Source organism: Mustela lutreola, chromosome 12 (genome assembly GCF_030435805.1).
Source record: "Mustela lutreola isolate mMusLut2 chromosome 12, mMusLut2.pri, whole genome shotgun sequence".
NCBI lineage: Eukaryota > Metazoa > Chordata > Mammalia > Carnivora > Mustelidae > Mustela > Mustela lutreola.
The window spans coordinates 51,445,598-51,465,159 of record NC_081301.1 but is presented as its reverse complement, the minus strand read 5'-3'; the positions used below and the strand labels follow the sequence as shown (position 1 = coordinate 51,465,159).

General features: G+C 35.2%; 1 protein-coding gene across 8 annotated transcripts in view; it reads left to right on the top strand.

The window, feature by feature from the left end:
* Window positions 1-19,562, top strand: part of CNTLN (centlein) — a 309,757-nt gene that overhangs the window by 77,878 nt on the left and 212,317 nt on the right. For all 8 annotated transcript variants that reach the window (XR_009346344.1, XM_059141989.1, XM_059141990.1 and 5 more), the window contains 2 exons: window positions 9,537-9,671; window positions 10,274-10,453. Coding sequence is in view for 7 of the 8 variants with exons in the window: in XM_059141989.1 (XP_058997972.1) it covers window positions 9,537-9,671; window positions 10,274-10,453 (315 nt within the window). In the remaining variant the exon portion in view is untranslated. The remainder of the gene's footprint in view (window positions 1-9,536; window positions 9,672-10,273; window positions 10,454-19,562) is intronic.

Sequence of the window (19,562 nt, the reverse complement as noted above, 5' to 3'; positions counted from 1 at the left end):
TCCTTGAATTCCCTATATCTGTTTTCATTGTATTATTATTTTTTACTCTTACTATTCAGCTTCATTGCTCTCCCTTACTCTTTCCTCCAGGTCTCTGATATGTTCATCTTCTTCTCTAGTCTATTTATCCCATGTAGTGTATTTTTAATTTCAGTTACTTTTATTATTTTTAATTTTTTAGGGATAGACAGCATGTCAGTGATGGGGGAAGGGCAAAGGGAGAGGGAAAATCCTAAGCAGACTCCCTGCTGAGCACAGAGCCTGATGTGGGGCTTGATCTTATGACCCTGAGATCATGACCTGAGCTGAAGTCAGGAGTCGGACAATTTAACTGACTGGGCTGCTCAGGTGCCCCTTAATTTCAGTTTGAGTTCTTCATCTCCGTTTGGTTCTTTTTTATGTTTTCTCTCTCTTTCCTAAGTATCTCACTGAAGTTCTCCACTCTTTTCTCAAGCCCAGTGAGTATCTTTATGAACTTACTTTAAAATCTCAATCAGTCATATTACTTTTCTCCATTTCATTTAGCTCTCTTGTGATTTTGGCTTGTTCTTTCTTCTGGGAAATACTTCCCTGTCTCCTCACTTTGTCTAACTCTCTGTGTCTGTTTCTCTGTGGTAGGAAAGTCAGCTGTGTCTCCTGCTCTTGAAAGTAGTGACCTTATGAAGAAGAGGTCCTGTAGTGTCTGCAGTGCAATGTCCCCTATTCTCTCCTATGTTTGTTGCTTGTGCTTTACTATTGTGGCTGAACTGCTTTTGCCTTTCAGTCCAGTTGTTTGCAGTGGTTCTCTTTGCCTGTCATTGCCAGGGGTTTGTCCCTCTGTTAGTGGACCAGACTGGGGCCACCTTGAGCCTGAGTTGAGTCAGACCAGGCATTTGCCAGTGATGTACTGAACTGCAGGGTGCTTTCCCTATATTGTCCCCTGAGAAGCTTTCATTGCTGGGCAGAGCCTGCAGTCAGACCAGATATCTGCCCCAGCCCACTGCTGGGTCCCCAGCTGGACTGGTGTGTTTGGTGATCTTGACCTCTTCTTGGAACAGCAGCCTCTTTGGAGTAATGCTGGCCCCTGTTTGGTCTGCTTGCACACTGCCAGGCTTGTGACACTGCTTTTGATGGTGTATTGGAGTAGTCAGGTCTGTAGGAGAACATGGGAGCACAGTGTTAACAATGTTTGCATAGGTCAGCTCTGGGAGGGGACCTGGAGCTACTTTAGAAAACTGCTGCAGGATTAGAGTGCTTCGGTTCATAGGAGAATGTGTGGGGTAGGGCAAACAGTTCTGGCAAGGTCCAAACCTGTCCACTAGTGAAGGGAACCCATAGCTGCCCAAAACTCCTGCCAAGGTTGGAGCGTGTGGATCCACAGAAGCATAAGGATGGGGATGTGGGGAGGAAGGGAAGGTATGCTGATAGCCAGCTAGGTGGAGTGTTGGGGCTGTGCTGGTTCTCTGCAGGTTTCTGTTTCCAGGCTGGTGGGTGAAAAAAGAAATGGTACCCACTTAGCTCCTTTGTTCCTGGAGAATTGTCCCAAAGAAATCTGTACCTCCAGCACAGGCTCTGAGATTGGCGAGGAAATATTCCTATATATCTAAGGCATTTTTTAAATTGCTGCTTCTATTGCTTTATCTATGCAGGGTTCTTTGTAGTGCTTAGGGTGGGGGACTCAGTTTCCTCTTGCTCTCCAGGCTTTCCAGAGCCAAGCTGGCTGACTTTCAAAGTTCCCGGTGTTAAGCCCAACTGATTATAAGAACTTGCAAAATTATGCCCCTCTCATTTTCAAAGCCAGATGTTAGGAGGGTTGTCTTTCCTGTGCAGATCCCCTGTGGCTTGGGGCACCTTTGCCCTCTCCACCACTGCAGTGTCCCTCCTTCCTACATACAGTCCCATTGGTCTCGTTAGCTCCTAACCATGTCTCTGTCTTTCCTACCTTCTTCAGTGTATGTAGCTGTGGAGAGTCTGTTCTGCCAACCTTCAGGTCATTTTCTGGGTTATTTACTCTGATGTGGGTGTTATCTAGTTGTGAATGTGGAATGAGGTGAGATTAGGATCCTCCTAATCTACCATCTTCCCTGCAAGTGAGTTTTGACTCAATCTATACATCTTTCCTTTTTTAAGATAAGTTTACCTCATCTACATTTCTTGATATAACATACTTATTTGATCTTTGTTCTCTGACTATCCTCCTTATATTTATGTTTTTAATGTTTTCTTAGCTTTTTATATTTATTGTATTTTTCATTTGTGTGTATTTGCGTTTGCATATACACGCATTTTCATGTTGATAGTTGGGGACATTTAGAGTTTGTATTATTTCTTTTAGTGATTAAGTTATTACTTAAATATCATATTTAGCAGTATACTTCTTGCTTCTAACATATTCTGAAAATGTATATAATATCTCTCAACTATGCACTGTAAAAAGGTAAGAAAATTAGTGTATTTTGATTTATTCAGTCTTTGTTTCTCCTGCATTTTAAAGTGAACTCATAGAGAGTAATTGGAGGACTTATTTCTTATTCTCCACATTTTTTTATTGAGTTTTTTTGTACTGTCAAGATTTATAATGCTTATGTTCCATAACCACCTTATCCATTATTTTTAGTGTAAATTCTGTGGGAAAATAGATCACATTTTATTGGTTTTTCCTGTTGCTGCATAACAAATTATCATAAGCTAGTGAAATATAGTTATTAAGTTGCTGTGGGTCAGGAATCTGGATATAGTTGGGATCTCATATGGTTGTAATCAAGGTTACAGTTGGATTGTGCTCTCATCTGGAAGTTTGATGTAGGAAAAATCTGCTTCTAAGCTGATTCAGTATCGCCCCGCAAGGACGACAAGACGCCCTGGTTCGGATGCATCGTCTCTTTCTTTATTTCCGCAAGTCTACACACTTATATATGCTTACATGACCAATCAGTGAGCAGGGTATAGGAGGGAGCGAATCAGGCTGTGCACCTAAACGAACAACTTCGCTAGCAACCAATGCTGTTTACTTCCTCTTTGGGCGTTCCGCTTAGTCTCACGAGGCAATCCTAACCTGGCAACTAGCAGGCGCCATCTTTTAATGGCAGAGGCCGCCCTGGCCAGGGGCCTGCCTCCGACAATTCAGGTTGTTGATGGTATCCGTGTCCTTGTAATTTTAAGACTGATGTCTGAAATGGGACCAAAGTCTGTTAGGGTTCTTCAGAGAAGTAGAAGTAATAGATGTGCATACATATGTCTGTTTATCTATCTGTATCTATCTATATGGAGGGGGAAATTGATTTGAAGGCATTGGCCCATGTAATTGTGAGCTGACAAGTCTGAACTGTGCAAGACTGGCTGACAACGTAGGATCCCAGGGAAGAGTTAATGCAGCAACTCAATCAGAAGGCAGTCCGGAGGTACAATTCCTTCTTTTTCAGAGGCCTATAGCTCTTACTTTGTGGTCTTTAGTTGACTGGATGAGTCCCAGCCACATTATGGAGAGGTAATCCTCTTTACTCAAAGTCCATTGATTTAAATGTTAGTCACATCTGAAAAATATGTTTGCAGTAACATTAGACTCATGTTTCCTCAAAAACTATGAAAAACTGGGTACTGTGTGTACTATGGCCTAGCTAGGTTGACGCTTAAAATTGACTAAATGGGTAAAAAGTTCTGAGGTGAGTAGACTTTTAGTATGAGGTTTTATGTTTATCTGGATAGGGCTTTTACCGTTGGCTATAGCTATATGTGTCAGAGGCTAACCTTTGTTTTATTGTTCTTTTTTATTTGTGTCTCTCTAGAAATTTCTTAAATATCATCTGAGACGCATGATTCTGCCCATTGTATTCTCTGGTTGTTATATAGAAGCCCTAGTGATATGGTGAGGTGTCAGAGGGAGGGGAAGCATTCTATAGTTCCATAATTAGGTCTCAGTCTTTTTTTTTTTTTTTTTAAGATTTTGTTTTTATTTGACAGACAGAGATCACAAGTAGGCAGAGAGGCAGGCAGAGACAGAGGGGAAAAATGCTCCCTGCTGAGCAGAGAGCCCTATATGGGGCTTGATCCCAAGACCCTGGGATCATGACCTGAGTCGAAGGCAGAGGCTTTTTTTTTTTAAATAGTTTTAAAAACCTTTTTTAAAAAGTTATTTATTTATTTACTTGACAGAGATCACAAGTAGGCAGAGAGACGGGGGGTAGGGGTGGGGTGGGGAAGCAGGCTCCCCGCTGAACAGAGAACCCAGTGCGGGGCTCGATGCCAGGACCCCGAGATCATGACCTGAGCCGAGGCAGAGGCTTAACCTGCTGAGCCACCCAGGCACCCACCATTTTTAATTTATTTATTTGACAGAGAAAGAGAAAGTACAGCAGAGGGAGGGTCAGGCATAGGAAGAGAGAGAACCATGTTTTCCAGTGAGCAGAGAGCCTGATGTAGGGCTCGGTCCCAGGACTCTAGGATCATGACCTGAGCTGAAGGCAGCCACGTAACTGACTGAGCCACCCAGGTGCCGTACGTCTCAGTCTTTTAGAGAGCTTATGTCCTGACATTGTGACCATAATAAGTACTTCTCAGTGCCCCCCCCCCCCCCTCCGGCTTGGATTGATAGAAAGGGTAGAGGGTGTTGGAGTTAGGTATTACCTTTTAGCTCGGTTGGTTAGGCTCTGGAAAACTTGCCCAAGATTGGGCTTTTTTGGACTTTGTAACTCTCAAGACTTGCCTACTTTGATCTTCCAGCAATCTGTTAATTACAGATTAGATTTTTCTACTCTGGTAGTGGTTCCCAAGGAGTTTTCTGCCCTGGTAAATTGTCATTATCTGTCCCTATCTGTCACTATCTGTTTCTCTAGTTTGGGGAACAATAGTTTGCTCTATGACCCCACCCAGTTCTTTGATAGATTTAGGAAGAGTTGTTGATTTTTAGTTTGTGAATAGGAAAGATGACTTCCAAGTTCCTTACATGCTTGAGTGGAAACTGAAAGTCCCTCTAGTGTGTTTTTGTTGTCCTACTGAGCAATATTAAGTAGCTCTTAATTTTTAAGATTTATAGCCTATGGAATAGAATAACACTTAATAATGACAATTGCTATAGCTTATTTAAATCTTATGTATCTAGTTAAATTTCTAGAAAGTTAAACACACACATACATGCACTCATGCACATTATTATTTAGCTGGTTGCAGAAAAATCTTTCATAGAAGTGCAATCTAATATAACATATTTTACTGATGATAGTATAAAACATTGCCTATAACTTCTTTTGGTAAGACTGCCTTAGCTCTGTCACTGATAGTAATAACATAAATTGGGTAATAGATTCCCCTTCTAGTATTGCATTAGATGATATGACTCCACTCACAGCCTAGTATATTGTATTTAATTAGAACATCTTTGATGTTTTATCCCCCCACTTTTTTTTTTTAACCTTGTAAGAAGCTCAGAAATGAGTTTTAGTTCTGTTACAGTTAGATCTGTTACCCCATCCTTCTTCTCCATTTACCATTGTTTTAGTTGTTGTGGCTTCATAACTTCTCTGTTTTTTACTAAAACTTCCATGCCCCTTTGAAAGTAGGTCATATAAATAATATATTAACATGCTCAAGTACTGCTCAGTAGAGTTTTAGGTCTTATGCTGCTGCCCCTCCTTCCCCTTTTTTCCTGCGTCATAATCTTTATCATTCTCTTCTTACTCTATAGACTTCTCTTGACCATGATGTGAATTATTCATTTCATGTCTTATCCATAATAAATTATTTGTTCCAGACATACTTTCTCTTGTCACCCTTTATGCTTTATGGTTCCTCTGAGTTCTGTTTGCTATTTTAATATTAACTCATGCCAGACCATTAAGAATGTACTCTATCCAGAAAAGTTTGTTGAAAACTTTCATAAAGCTATATTTTAAAATGAATTATAGCTGTATATAGCTGTAGTTTCATTATTTAAAGTAGATCACTAAGAGCATACATTAATAGGAAAATATTTTGCATTACACAAAATTTTGCAAATCTTTAAAGGTTTAAGTTTCTGATTATCTTTTATTGGGAGTGCATCTTTATTACTTTAATGATTATTCAGTGTAATATCAGATTTATCAAACATAATACAAGGATATTCATAGTTTGGGTTAGCTAATTACCTACTGTATTATGCTTTTTATTTAAAAATTAAGTCTTTATTTGGACTTGTTGATTACTAAATTCACTCAAATGCTGAAATTCAAATTATTAAATAATTCTCATGAAAGTGCTTGCTATTGGTGTTTAAGTTGTCAATTTCTGTTAAGTTTAGCTGACACGAAAGGGCAATCCCTTCTACAACTTTAATCATTTGGCTCAGTGTTCTTTCCTTCCTAGGGTCTAAATAGTTTTTAGAATAGATGAGAATTCTCATATTTCGTCAGTTCTTTTAAAGGAGAGGTCTGTAGATAGTCTGTAAACAATCTTAGTGTTCATGTAATTAAATTTATCATTCTTTGTCCATCTCATTCATAAACATTTGCTTATCTGGTTTGGAAACACCAAGAGTACATAGTTAGTATGTAATGTGTCCAATGAATAATATGGGCAAGACAGAAATCTAGGAAGGGTAGAAATTACTGTGACAGTCTGGGGAAACCTTCATGGAGAAAGGGAGAGATTGAAGTTTGAAGGAGGGTAACACTTAGATGAGAATAGAAAAATGGGCTGTGAATTGTGGATGGGCTACACTTATGCATCTATTCATAAGCTGTTTGATTGATGTCAGGGAGATTTTGATATGCCCTAATAGTTAAAATGGGAAGTAAAAATTAAAACTATATTGAGGTTCCATTTATACTTACTAGATTTGTAAAAAATTACCAAGCCTGAGAGTCAAGTGTTGGTGCAGATGTAGAGCTGTGAGAACTCTTGAAGTGCTTATAGCCTATGTCTTAGTGATTTTACCTCCAAATATAATCTTAAGCAGTATTTTTCAAACTTTTATTAATATGACCCCCAAACTGAAAAAAATACATTCTACCTAATTCCCTAATATACCCACATTTGAAATAAAATATAATATAGTAATTGTCCTTACTTTTATAATAAGGTAAAAATACAACAAAATAAGCACCAAATATGAATGTAATAATATTTAAAAAAATATAAATGAAAAACCAAGCACTGTAAAAATTTAGGAGATACTTAATATAGTGTATCTGCTTCTTTCAGAGTTTTTTTGCTGAGAATTTATGCTAACATTTTGATAGTTTCTATTGTATTCTATTCCACTTTTAAAAAATGCTGATTGTGATGACTAAATGATTTAATGACCCATTACTAGATTGTAATCTGTAGTTTGAAAAATACTGGTTGGGAGAAATTCTTGCTCATCTATATCAGGAGACATGTTTAAGAGTGTTTATAGCAGCATTGTTTGTATACCCCTTTTCCCAAAATGGGAAGCAGCTGAAGTATACACAAACAAGAGATAGATAAATATATTATAGTATATTTATATTATAGAATAATACTATATACCAAGGTAATTGAACTGTAGCTATACGTATCACTATGGATAAATTTGGGAATACATGTTGAGCAAAAAATAGCAAGCTACAGAATGTGTGTAGTATGATTTAATTTATATAAAGTTCAAAAATAAGCTAAACTGTAGAGTATATCAAATAGGGATAAGTGTGTTTTCAAACTATAAAGAAAGACAAGGCTAAGAACCAAAGTTGTAGGATAGTGCCTTGCCCTGGAGGACATGGAAGTGTTATAAGGATTAGGGGACCTACAGAGGACTTAAAGATAATGGTAAGGTTGTATTTCTTAATTAGGTGGTTGTGGATTCTAGGGTACTCTTTTTATTCTGTTCTTCATACCTTACATATTTCTCACAGATTATTTTTTGTATGTATTCAGTATTTGATTTTTTTTTTTTTTTAAGAGAGAACATGTGTGTCTGAGGAGTGACAGGTGTGGGGCAGAGGGAGAGGGAGAGAGAGTATCTTAAGCAGACTCTACACCCAGCATTGATACAGGGCTCTATCTCACCACCCTGAGATTGTGACCTGAGCTGAAATCAAGAGTGGGACTGTTGGGCACCTGGGTGGCTCAGTGGGTTAAAGCCTCTGCTTTTAGCTCATGTCATGATCCCAGGGTCCTGGGATCGAGGCCTGCATCCAGCTCTCTGCTCATCAGGGAGCCTGTTTCCCTTGCTCTCTCTCTCTCTCTGCCTGCCTCTCTGCCTACTTGTGATCTCTGTCTGTCAAATAAATAAAGTCTTAAAAAAAAAAAAAGTGGGACAGTTAACCAACTGAGCCATCCAGGTGCTCAGAGGGAGTTTAGTTTAGTTTAGTTTAGTTCAATTAGAACTAAAGTAAAATCAACAATTAACATTATAGCTTAAAAAATTAGAATATATTAGTTACTCTCACTTTATTCCTGAAACTCATCCTGTTTTGCATCCTATCCTTGAAGCTCCTCCTCAAGTCACTTGGAGCATGTTTAATAAGGAGTAAATATGGGAGTACAAGATATTTAAGAATCAGATGAGCATCACTGATAGATCAGAGATGAAATGAAGGTCAGGGTTTTTGTTGATCATCCTACTTAGTAACAGAACAGTATGTTATAACTTGATGTGTCTTCTTGTTTGACAGGCCTATGGGGCTTTGGGAAACGGTGCTATTAAAAATTACCTGGAGGCTTTCAAAACCCTTATAAGTGTGTAATGGATGCTTAATAAATATTAGTTGAAAAAATGAACAAAAGTTAGGTTGACAAAAGTTGAAGAAGTTTAGAAAGAGATAGTATCAGGATATGGATTTCAGTTTTGGCATGTTAGTTTCAAGTTCCAGCAGATAATCCAAATGGAGGTATTATATTGAAAGCTGGAAATGTGACATTGCTGACTGGGAGAGCATCACAACTGAATTAGGATTAGTAAGACTGTTAGAGATGAGATCAAAAACCAAGAAGGGGTAAATTTTCTGAGAGAAGAGGGAAACTAAGAAATGAGTCATGGATATGTCTTGTAATTAGGTCTTATTTAGGTATTCCTGCAGGTAAAAAGAGCAGTCAGTTAAAAACTATGGCAGTTTTAATATTGTGAATATGTTTTTCTACACAGCAAGTCATCTTTGGTACCAAAACAAACTTGTCATTTTCCAATCTTGAAAATTTTGTGCCTTCACAAAATCATAATTGTTTATCTAGAAAATGTTTTCTTCCAAATGATACTCAAATAAGAGGGTAATTCTTATCTTAGCTATCTACACATTTTCTTTGGAATGTTTTATAAAATTTTGTTTTTCTTCTATTTTTGCACCTGAATCCCAAAAGTTTGCTTTCTGAATGTGGCTTAAAATATTTGGCATCCAGTTTTTATGTGTTCTTCATCTTAAACTAATAAACAGATACCACCCTTGCCTGTTTACTTGAAAATTGATGGGCATGTTACCAGAAATGAGATCTTTGATAATAGACATTATTATAAAAACTAGTTAATCCTAATATTATTGATCAAAATGTGAAACTTTTTAAAATAAAGTATTTTTTTCTTAGAAATACCAGTTTACCAGTGATTGTGATTTTTTTTTCCATAGAGAGAAACAGGACTACAAATAGAAATAAATGACCTTGTAAAACGGAAGATTGCAGTTGATGAAGAAAATGCTTTCTTGAGGAAAGATTTCAGTGACTTGCAGAAGAAATTTAAAGATAAAAGTCAAGAAGTTAAGGTGTGTTGGCTTGTGCATAGTTTTACAGTATTATTGCTTTGAAATCCTACTTTAAGCTTTGTCAGCCTTTGTGGCACAGAAAGTGACAAGCTTGGAGGAAAAATTGCCTTAGGCCCTGCTGTACCACACAGTTTTCTCACATGCAAAAACTGAGAAAGATGCTTTAAAGATAAGACTCCAAGCTTTATAACTTTCAGATAAATAGTTAATGATGGAAATGGAGCTAAGAAAGTAGGAGTGTGAATATGTGGCTTCTTGTAATTAGATTCTGATGGGACTGGCATTATTAATTGATAAAACCCAGGTCTGGGAGGATATGTCTGTGTGGGTCTCAAAAATAGCTGGGGACAGCATCAAAGGCAGCTTGATCAATTAATGGGCTCTTTGCAAATGTGTACTCATCAAAGCTGTCATCCAGTGAAAAAATATGACCCATCCACCTGCATGAAAAGAGGCCAATAAAAGTATACAGGTGACCTTGGCCATCAAATATAGAAGAAGCTGCTGTGAGGGTAAAACTGCACAGTTTGTATTTGCTGATTAGTTCTCACCTTTTTTTTTGCTTTGTTTTGTTTATCGGCCCTTGTGGTACTGTTCTACAGGACACTAAGGAGTGTGTACAGAATAAGGAAGAGCAAAGCAGACTGGTTATAAAAAATCTGGAGGAGGAGAATGAGAAATTAAGTACCCGCTGTGCTGACCTGCTAAATGACCTGGAGAAACTGAGGAAGCAAGAAGCACATTGGAGAAAAGAAAAACATAGCATTGATGCAAAAATAAAGGTATGCAGTGAGAGTGGAGAGCATGAGAATGATGCTGTTATTTCAGATCAAACTTCTTATAGGAAGTTTATTACATGTGATTTTCTTTAAATAACAAGTTATATATTCAAATCCACCAGTGGGGACCAGCATTAATTTATATTCCTTCACTTAAGACCCACAGCTTTTTAAAAATTGATGTTGCAAAGCAGGAAACTGACTTCAAATAGTTATCTAAAATGTAATCATTAAAAAGTAAAGGCTGTAGCATCTTGAAATGAAACATGTTTTGAAAAAACATTTAGAATCACGATGTTTTTCTTTTCTCAGTTAGAGCTTAAATTTATAAGTATAGCTAGAATTCATTACAATAGAGTTTTAAGAATGTATTCTCCAGGTCTTTTGAAAAATAAAATGGGAAAAAAGCATGAAGCAATTGAGAAATACTCATGTGTGTTTTGAAGATGGTGCTTTTCTTTGGCTTAAGATGGCCTTATTCATAGTAAGATTTTATTTTCATAGAAGATGAAAGGTACAGTCAATCTTTGTAATCTGTCCATCAGTATTTTTCAAAATAATAATTTTTTGGTGGCTTTCTCTTTGTCTTGAGAATATTTTTGTTCATTTTTTTCCATTGAATTTTAGGTTTCTCTTCATAGATTTTCTTGAAAAGGCCAGAAACAAATTTTTATGCTAGTAAATTTGATAGTGCCTCTATATATGCACACATAAAAAGAATATATAACATAAGTATACACACACACACGTGTGTGTGTGTGTATATATATATATACATATATATATATATATATATATAGCTATTAAAATACACTAAGTATGAATATACTAAGTATGGATATACTAAGATATGTGTGTGTCTGTGATCATTTTAAAGGTGAAGGGAATGTGTATTTCTGAGTGTGTGTGTCAGTTCATTGCACATATTTAAGAAAATACATGAAATCTTTTAGTGTATTAGGACGCCTGGGTGGCTTAGTTGGTTAAGCGGCTGCCTTCGGATCAGGTCATGATCCCAGCGTCCTAGGATCGAGTCCCACATCGGGCTCCTTGCTCAGCGGGGAACCTGCTTCTCTCTCTGCCTCTGCCTGCCACTCAGCCTGCTTGTGTGTATTCTCTCTCTCTGACAAATAAATAAATAAATAAAATCTTAAAAAAAAATCTTTTAGTGTATCATCAGAGAACAATTGAGCCATTGAGAGAAATGAATTCTGGTACATTTGTTTTCTCAACTTTTATGTCAGTTTCTGATTCCCTGCAATCTCTAAGCAGTTTGGTAGTGTGATAAGGGTGAGTAGTACTTCCTTATGTTAATTCATAGGCACATGAGTGTTTGGTGATACTTTTCATACCATTGATGACTATTTGCCACTTAGTTCATACTTTGGTTTTTAGTTCTGGGACTAAAAACCATATATATATATTGCTGTGGTTTTTAGTTCTGGGACTTTTTCCTTTAATTGGGAAGTGTGTCTTATTAATTTGTAGACATTATTTATTCTGGGTAGTAATACTTTTTTGCTATATGTACTGCAAGTACTTTCTGTTCCATGAATCTCAAGTAAGGTAAAGTGGATTTTGAAAAGTTTGTGGATCTAGAAAGAGTATGTTTTATTATTCTCTGATGTTTTTGCATTGGCAATCTTATTTGCTAAAGTTTTCCCTATTCCAAAGTCTGTAATGTACTTAGAGTTTATTTTGGGGTCTGTTGTTTCACACCATTTATTCAATAGTTTATTGATTTGTGATGTAATCTCTCACATCTCAAAGCGTTCCTCTGTGTTTAGGTTTGTTTCTGGACATCTTATTGTTTTCATGGTTTTAGGTATTGTAGTTTTGTAATTTGACCCATTATTTGGTAGGAAGTCTGCTTCATTTTTTTGTCAAGTTGTGAACCTTGTATGTGCTTCTTCACTATCTTGTAATATTTAAGAACTGGGGCACCAGTTTTGTTTTGTTACTGGGGCACCTGGGTGGCTCAGCTAGTTGAGTTCTTGGTTTGGGCTCAGGTCATGATCTCTGGGTTGTGAGATTGAGTCCTGCATGGGATTCTGCTCAGCAAGGAGTTTGCTAGAGATTCTCTCTCTCCCCCTCTCCTTCTGCTCCTCCCCAACATGTGGGAACGTTCTCTCACTCTGTCTCAAATAAATAAATAAATCTTAAACTTGATCTTAGCCTAAAGGCTGAGAAACGACTCAAATAAGTAAATCTTAACGAACAGGAACGATTTTATTAGTTTTACTGAAAAATTCTATTAGAAAGTAGATTGGAACCACACTTAGTTTATGAATTAATCTTGGGAGAATTTTGACCCTACTGTTCATATATGTGGAATAAGACTTTGTACCTTTTTTTTTTTTTTTTTTAAAGATTATTTATTTATTTATTTGACAGACAGAGATCACAAGTAGGCAGAAAGGCAGGCAGAGAGAGAGGAGAAAGCAAGCTCTCTGCTGAGCAGAGAGCCCAATGTGGGGCTCAATCCCAGGACCCTGGGTTCATGACCTGAGCTGAAGGCAGAGGCTTAACCCACTGAGCCACTCTGGTGCCCCGATTTCATACCTTTCTTAAAATGGCATTGTCCACTGTTAACTAGATTTAGTCCTAACTACTAATGTTATTGTAAAAAGATTGTATAATGGTAAGTAATATTTTAAATTATATTTTAATTATTTCTGGAAGGCAGGGTTGATACTGATTTATCTTAACATTCTTTTCAATAATTTTTCTAATTATCTTATTAGTGCTAAAAATTTGTATATTTTCTTGATTTTTCTAAGTTATTAAGAAAACTTTGCATCTTTCTTTCCTTCCTAAAGTATTAGTTAGCATATAATTCACATGTAATCCTTTTAAAATTCACAGTCGAGTGCAATCGTTTTTAGCTTATGTAGAGTTGTACAGTTATTACCACAATTACTTTTAGAATATTTTCATCATTTCAAAAAGAAACCCTGTAACCTTTAGCAATCACTCTGCGTTTACCCCTTCACCCTGGATCCCTTGATAACCAGTAGTCTTCTTTCTTTTGTAGATTTGTCCATTCTAAACATTTCATATAAATAATATCATAGTATAAGGTCTTCTGTGACTGACTTCTTCTACTTAAAATAATGTTTGCTGTGTTTATCCATGTTGTAGCATGTATCTGTACCACATTCCTTCTTATTGTTGAATAATATTCCATTACATCGCTATCCTACATTTTATTTATCACCAATAGATGAACATTTGTGTCTTCAGTAATGTTGCTGTGAGCACTTGTGTACAAGATCTCGTATACACACCTGTATTTTTATTTCTCTTAGATACATACTAAAGATTGAGATTACTGGTTCATATGGTAACTGGTTTTAAGCTTTTGAGGAACTGTCAGTTTTGGAAAGCAGCTGCACCACTTTACATTGTGAACAGCAGTCTATGAGGGTTCTGATTTCTTTTTGTTCTCATCAACACTTGTTATTGTCTGCCTTTTGTATTTGTTTTTGTGGATGTGAAGTGGTTTCTCATTGTGGGTTTGATTTGCATTTCCCTGATGGCTAGTGATGTTGAGCCTCTTTTCAGATGCTGTTGGCTGTCTATTTTTGAAGAAATGCGTATTTCATTCCCTTTACTTATATTTCTGGATACAAGTCTCTTCAGCTATAGAGTTTGAAACTATTTTCTTCAATTTTTTGAGTGGTTTTTACTTTATTAATGGTGTTTTTGAAGCATAAAAGTTTTAAATTTTGATATTTAATTTATCTACATTTTCTTTTGTTACCCCTGATTTTGGTGTCATATCTGAGAAACCATTGCCTCTTCAAAGATCAAGAAGATGGAAACCTATGTTTTCTTCTAAGAGTTTTATAATTTTATATCTTACATTTAATTCTTTGATCCATTTTTAGTTGATTTTTTAATATGGTGTTTGACAGGAATCCAACTTCATTCTTTTGCATGTGTTATTCAGTTGTTCAAACACATTTGTTGAAACAGACTATTGTTTCCCCCACTGCTACTGTGTTTATTGAATCTCAGTGGACTGTAAATATAAGGGTTTATTCTGGATCTCTATTCTGTCCATTTGATTTATGCATTTATCCTCATGTCTATGCCACACAGTTTATTGTTATAGATTTATAATAGATTTTGAAATTGGGATTGTGTGTCATCCAGATTTTTTATTATTTTTTCAAAATTGGCTATTTTGGATCTCTTGCATTTCCATATGAATTTTAGAATCATCTTTTCCATTTCTTACAAAAAAAAGCAAGTTGTGTTTATTTTGATAGAGATTTCATCAAATCAGAAGATCGATTTGGCAAATACCACTATTTTAGCAATATTATAACATCTCCATCAACATGGTGTGTTTCATTTTTTTAGACCTACTTTAATTTATTTCAGTAATGTTTTGTGGTTTTCAGAGTATGATGCACTTCGTTACAGAAAAGTATTTGCATTTCTTTGAGTTTGTATTATTTCTTTTTTCTTTAATGGAATTCATTTTTTTAATTAAATTTAAATGAGCTAACATATAGTACATCATTAGTTTCAGATGTAGTGTTCAATAATTTATCAGTTGTGTATAATACCCAGTGCCCAGGTACATATTATTCCTAAATATTTAATTTTTACACTATTCTAAATGGAGTTGTTTCTTTATTTCCTTTTTGGGTGGTTCATTCCTAATTATTAATTTTTATATAGTGATCTTATACCTGCAACGTTGTTCAATAAGGTTGATTCTTTAGGACTTTCTGTGTGTAAGATCATGTCATTTACAGATAGAGATAATTTACTTTTTCTTTTCCAATATGGATGTCTTTTGTTTCATTTTGTTTCCCATTACCCTGGCTAGACTCTCTAGTATATAACTGAATAGAAAAAAAGAGTAGACGTCGGTTTCTTGTTCCTGATCTCATGGGGAAAGAATCTGCTCTTTAATCCTTAAGTATGATATTTGCTCTTTCAGATTGAGGAAGCTTCCCTCTATCCCTAGTATTTGATTGTTGTTGTTTTTATCATGAAGGGGTTTTAGATTTTGGCAAATGCTTTTTTTTTAACATCTCTTGAAATGAGATATATATATATATATATATATATATATTTATATATATATATATATATATTGTCTTTTATTCTGTGGGTATGGTGTATTATGTTACTTGATTTGGGATGTTAAACCAACTTTATGTTGCTGGGATATTTTTGTCTTTATCTGGCTTTGGTGCCAAGATAAATCTAACCTTAATTAGAAAATGTTTCCTCCTCTCATATTTTTGGGAAGAGTTCAAGAAGAATTGGTATTCATTCTCTTAAAATGTTTGGTGGAGGGATGTCTGGCAGCTTAGGTGTTTAAGCATCCAACTCTTGATTTTGGCTTGGGTCCTGATCCTTGGGTTGTGAGATTGAGCCCTGTGCTGGGCTCTGCATTTAGTGGGGAGTCTACTTCTCTCTCTTTCCCTCTGCCCCACTGTGCTCTCTCTCTCTTTCTCTCAAATACATAAAAAATTAAAATAAAATGTTTGGTAGAATTCACCAGTGAAGCAATCTGGTACTAGAATTTTTTATGTTGGGTAGTTTTGATAACTGATTAAACCTCTTCAGTTATTATAAATCTGTTGAGGTTTTCTATTTGTTCTTGAGTTTAGGTGATTTGTGTGTTTCTAAGAATATGTCAGTTTTGTCTTGGTCATCTAATTTATTGTTGTAAAATTGCTTAGAGTATTCTCTAATAATCCTTTTTATTTCTGTATAGTTTGTAGTGGTAACTTCACTTTGATTTTTGATTTTAGTTATTTACATTCTTTCTCTTTTTTCTTTGTCATTCTAACTAAAGGTTTGTTCATTTTGTTGCTATTTTCAGAGTCACCCTTTGCTTTAACTGATTCTTTATTGTTTTGGTGTTACCTTTTAAAAAAATTTTCACACTAATCTTTATTATTTCTTCTTTTCTGTTTGGTTTCACTTTGATATTTCTTCTCTGTTTCTTCAAGGGGTAAAATTAGATTATTAAGTTGAGATATGTTTTCTTTTTTAACATTGGCATTTATAGCTATAAATTTTCCTCTGAATACTGCCTTTGCTGCAGGCTGTATTAATATTTTTGTTTTGCTTTCATTCATTTCTGAATATTTTCTGATTCTCTTGTGATTTCTTCTTTGACCTATGGATTGTTTCTGAGTATATTATTTAATTTCCACATATTAACACATATTAACTTTTTAAAATTTTTCTTCTGTTATTGAGTTTTGGCTGTAATCCACTATGATTAGAAAAGATGTTTTGTATAATGATAATGTTTTAAAATTAAGAATTGTTTTTTGGCCTAACATGGTCAGTTATGGAGGATTATCCATGTGTACTTGAGAAAAATGTATATTCTGCTCTTTTGGAGTAGTGTGTTCCATAAACATTTGTTAGGGTTACTTAGTTTATAGTGTTTTTTAGGCCCTCTTCATCCTTGTTGACCTTCTAAGTGTTCTAGTCATTATTTAAAGTGGAGTATTGAATTCTCCAAATACTACTGTAGAGATCTATTTTTCCTTTCAATTCTGTAATTGCTTCCTTTATAATTTAAGGGCTCTGTTGTTTGGTTTATAGTTACATCTTCTTGACAAATTGATTCTGTAATCAATTTGATTCATTTTTAACTGTTTTTGACTTAAAGTATATTTTGTCCAATATATTTATATCTATTCCAGTACTGTTTATTATTTTCATGGTTATCTTTTCCCATTCTTTCATTTTCATTCTGTTTATGTCTTTTGGTCTAAGTGAATCTTTAAAAAAAATTTAACTCTAGTATAATCAATATACAGTATTATACTAGTTTGAGAGGTACAATATAGTGATTCAGCAATTCTATACATTACTTGGTGCTCCTCATGATAAGTCTACCCTTAATGCTCTTCATCTATTTCACCCATCGCTCCTTTGGTAACTATCAGTTTGTTTTCTGTATTTAAGTGTCTGGATATTTTTGTCTCTTTTTTCTTTGTTCATTTGCTTGCTTCTTCAGTTCCACATATAAGTGAAATTATATGGTATTTATATTTTTCTGACTGACTTATTTAAAGTGAGTGTTTTAATCAATATTTTGTTGTATAATGTTTTCTTTATTTTGTCAATATCTGCCTTTTGATTAGAGAGTTAAATCCATGTATATACAAAGTAATTACTAGCTAGGATTGACTAACTTCGGACATTTTATTATTTATTTGCTGTTGTCTGGTAGGTGTTTTTCTCCCTTATATCCTCAGTTACTGTCTTCCTTTGTATTTAGTTGATTTGTTATAGTGGCACATTTTGATTCCCTTCTTATTTTTTTTGTGTGTCTGTTCGCTTGATGTATTTTCTTTGTGGTTATCATGGGTTTATATTTAGCATCATGAACTTAAAATAATATAATTTGAATTGATGCCATCTTAAACAATATCAATACTAAAACTCATCTATATTGCTCTTTCCCTCCACTTTACATTATTGTTGCCACAAGTTGCATCATTATAAATTGTGTGCCCTGTAACACAGATCTATAATTTTGTTGGGTTTTTCTTTGAAATATGGTAAATGAAAAGTAGAGTTGCAAACCAAATATTACATAATAATACTGGCTTATGGATTTATCTTTATCTTTACTGGGGTCTTTATTTCTTCATATGGCTTTGAGTTACAATCTTGCTTCCTTTCAACTCAGTCTGAAGGACTCCCATTAGCATTTCTTGTAGGGCAGATCTATTAATGAACTCCTTCAGTCTCCCGTATTAATAAATACATTTTGTATATCTTCCTTTGTTTACCTATGAATTTCTTAATTACTTTCTAAATTTTGAAGGACAGTTTTGCTGGGTATGTTGATACTTCTTTACTTTCAGGTCTTTATATATGTTATCTCATTGCCTTCTAGCATCCATGGTTTCTGATGAGAAATTAGTTATTAATCTCATTAAAGATCTCTTCTATTTGACAAGGCACTCTTACTTTCAAGATTCTTTTTGCAGGGGCTGAATTTCAAAAGGCTGATTATAATTTGTAGGTCTCTCTGTTGATTGTTCTTGGGAGTTTGTTGGGCCTTTGGATTTGTAGATATATATCTTCCGTCAAAATTGGGAATGTCATGACCATTATTTCTTCAGATATTATTTCTGCTTCCTCTTTAGTCTCTTCTCTTTCTGGGATTCCCATAATGTATATGTTGGTCTAGTTAATGGTGTCCCAAGTTTTCAGATAGGTTCTGTTCACTTCATGTTCTTTTTGGTGTTTCAATAATCTTACACATTTCTTCTTCTAGCTTGCTGATTCTTTCTTTTGCCTGCTCTGCATCTGTTAGATGCTTTGGAGAATCATCCATTTTATTGTACCTTTTTAGCTCCAGAATTGTTTGATTCCTTTTACTGATTTATTCCTTTTTAATTGATATTCCTTTGGTTTATACATTGTTTTCCTTTAAACTTTTTTTCATGTTTTTCTTCAGCTCTCTAAGGATATTTAGGATAGTTATTTTAAAGTGTGTGCGCTATAAATCTGATATCAGGGGTTCCTCAGGAATGTTTTCTGTTAATTTGTATGTTCCTTTGGTTAAGCTATACTTTTATGTTTTATTTGTTTTTTGTTTTATTTTATTTTTGTATGCCTTGTGATATTTTATTGTTGTTGAAAGTTGGGTATTTGAGTATAACTTTGGAAGTCAGATTCTACCCCTTTCTGAAGTCTTGCTGCTTTTTTAATTGTTTGAAGGCTTTGGTAGTCTGTTTAGATAATCTCCCAATCTATATTTGTAAGAGTTTAAGGTCACTTGTGGAAGGTCACTGAGGTTTCTATCCTTTAGCTTTTGTTCACCCCCCCCCCCATTGTGTTGTAGTTTTCCTTGAATGGCAGGAGCCAAAACAAAACACAAAGAAGCAACAACAACAACAACAAAACACACATCCACAGACACAAAACAAATCCCTCGCCCAGTCTTTGTATTGTCTCTGTGCTTAGACTCTTCTTCAGTACTTATCCATATTTGCAGTGAGCTCAGAGCTCAGCCAAGGGTAAAACTTTGGGTCTTCTTTTCTCTTTTCTGAACATGCATCTTTCTCTGAGCCTCTGTGTGGCTTTCTAAACTCTCCCAAATCAATGG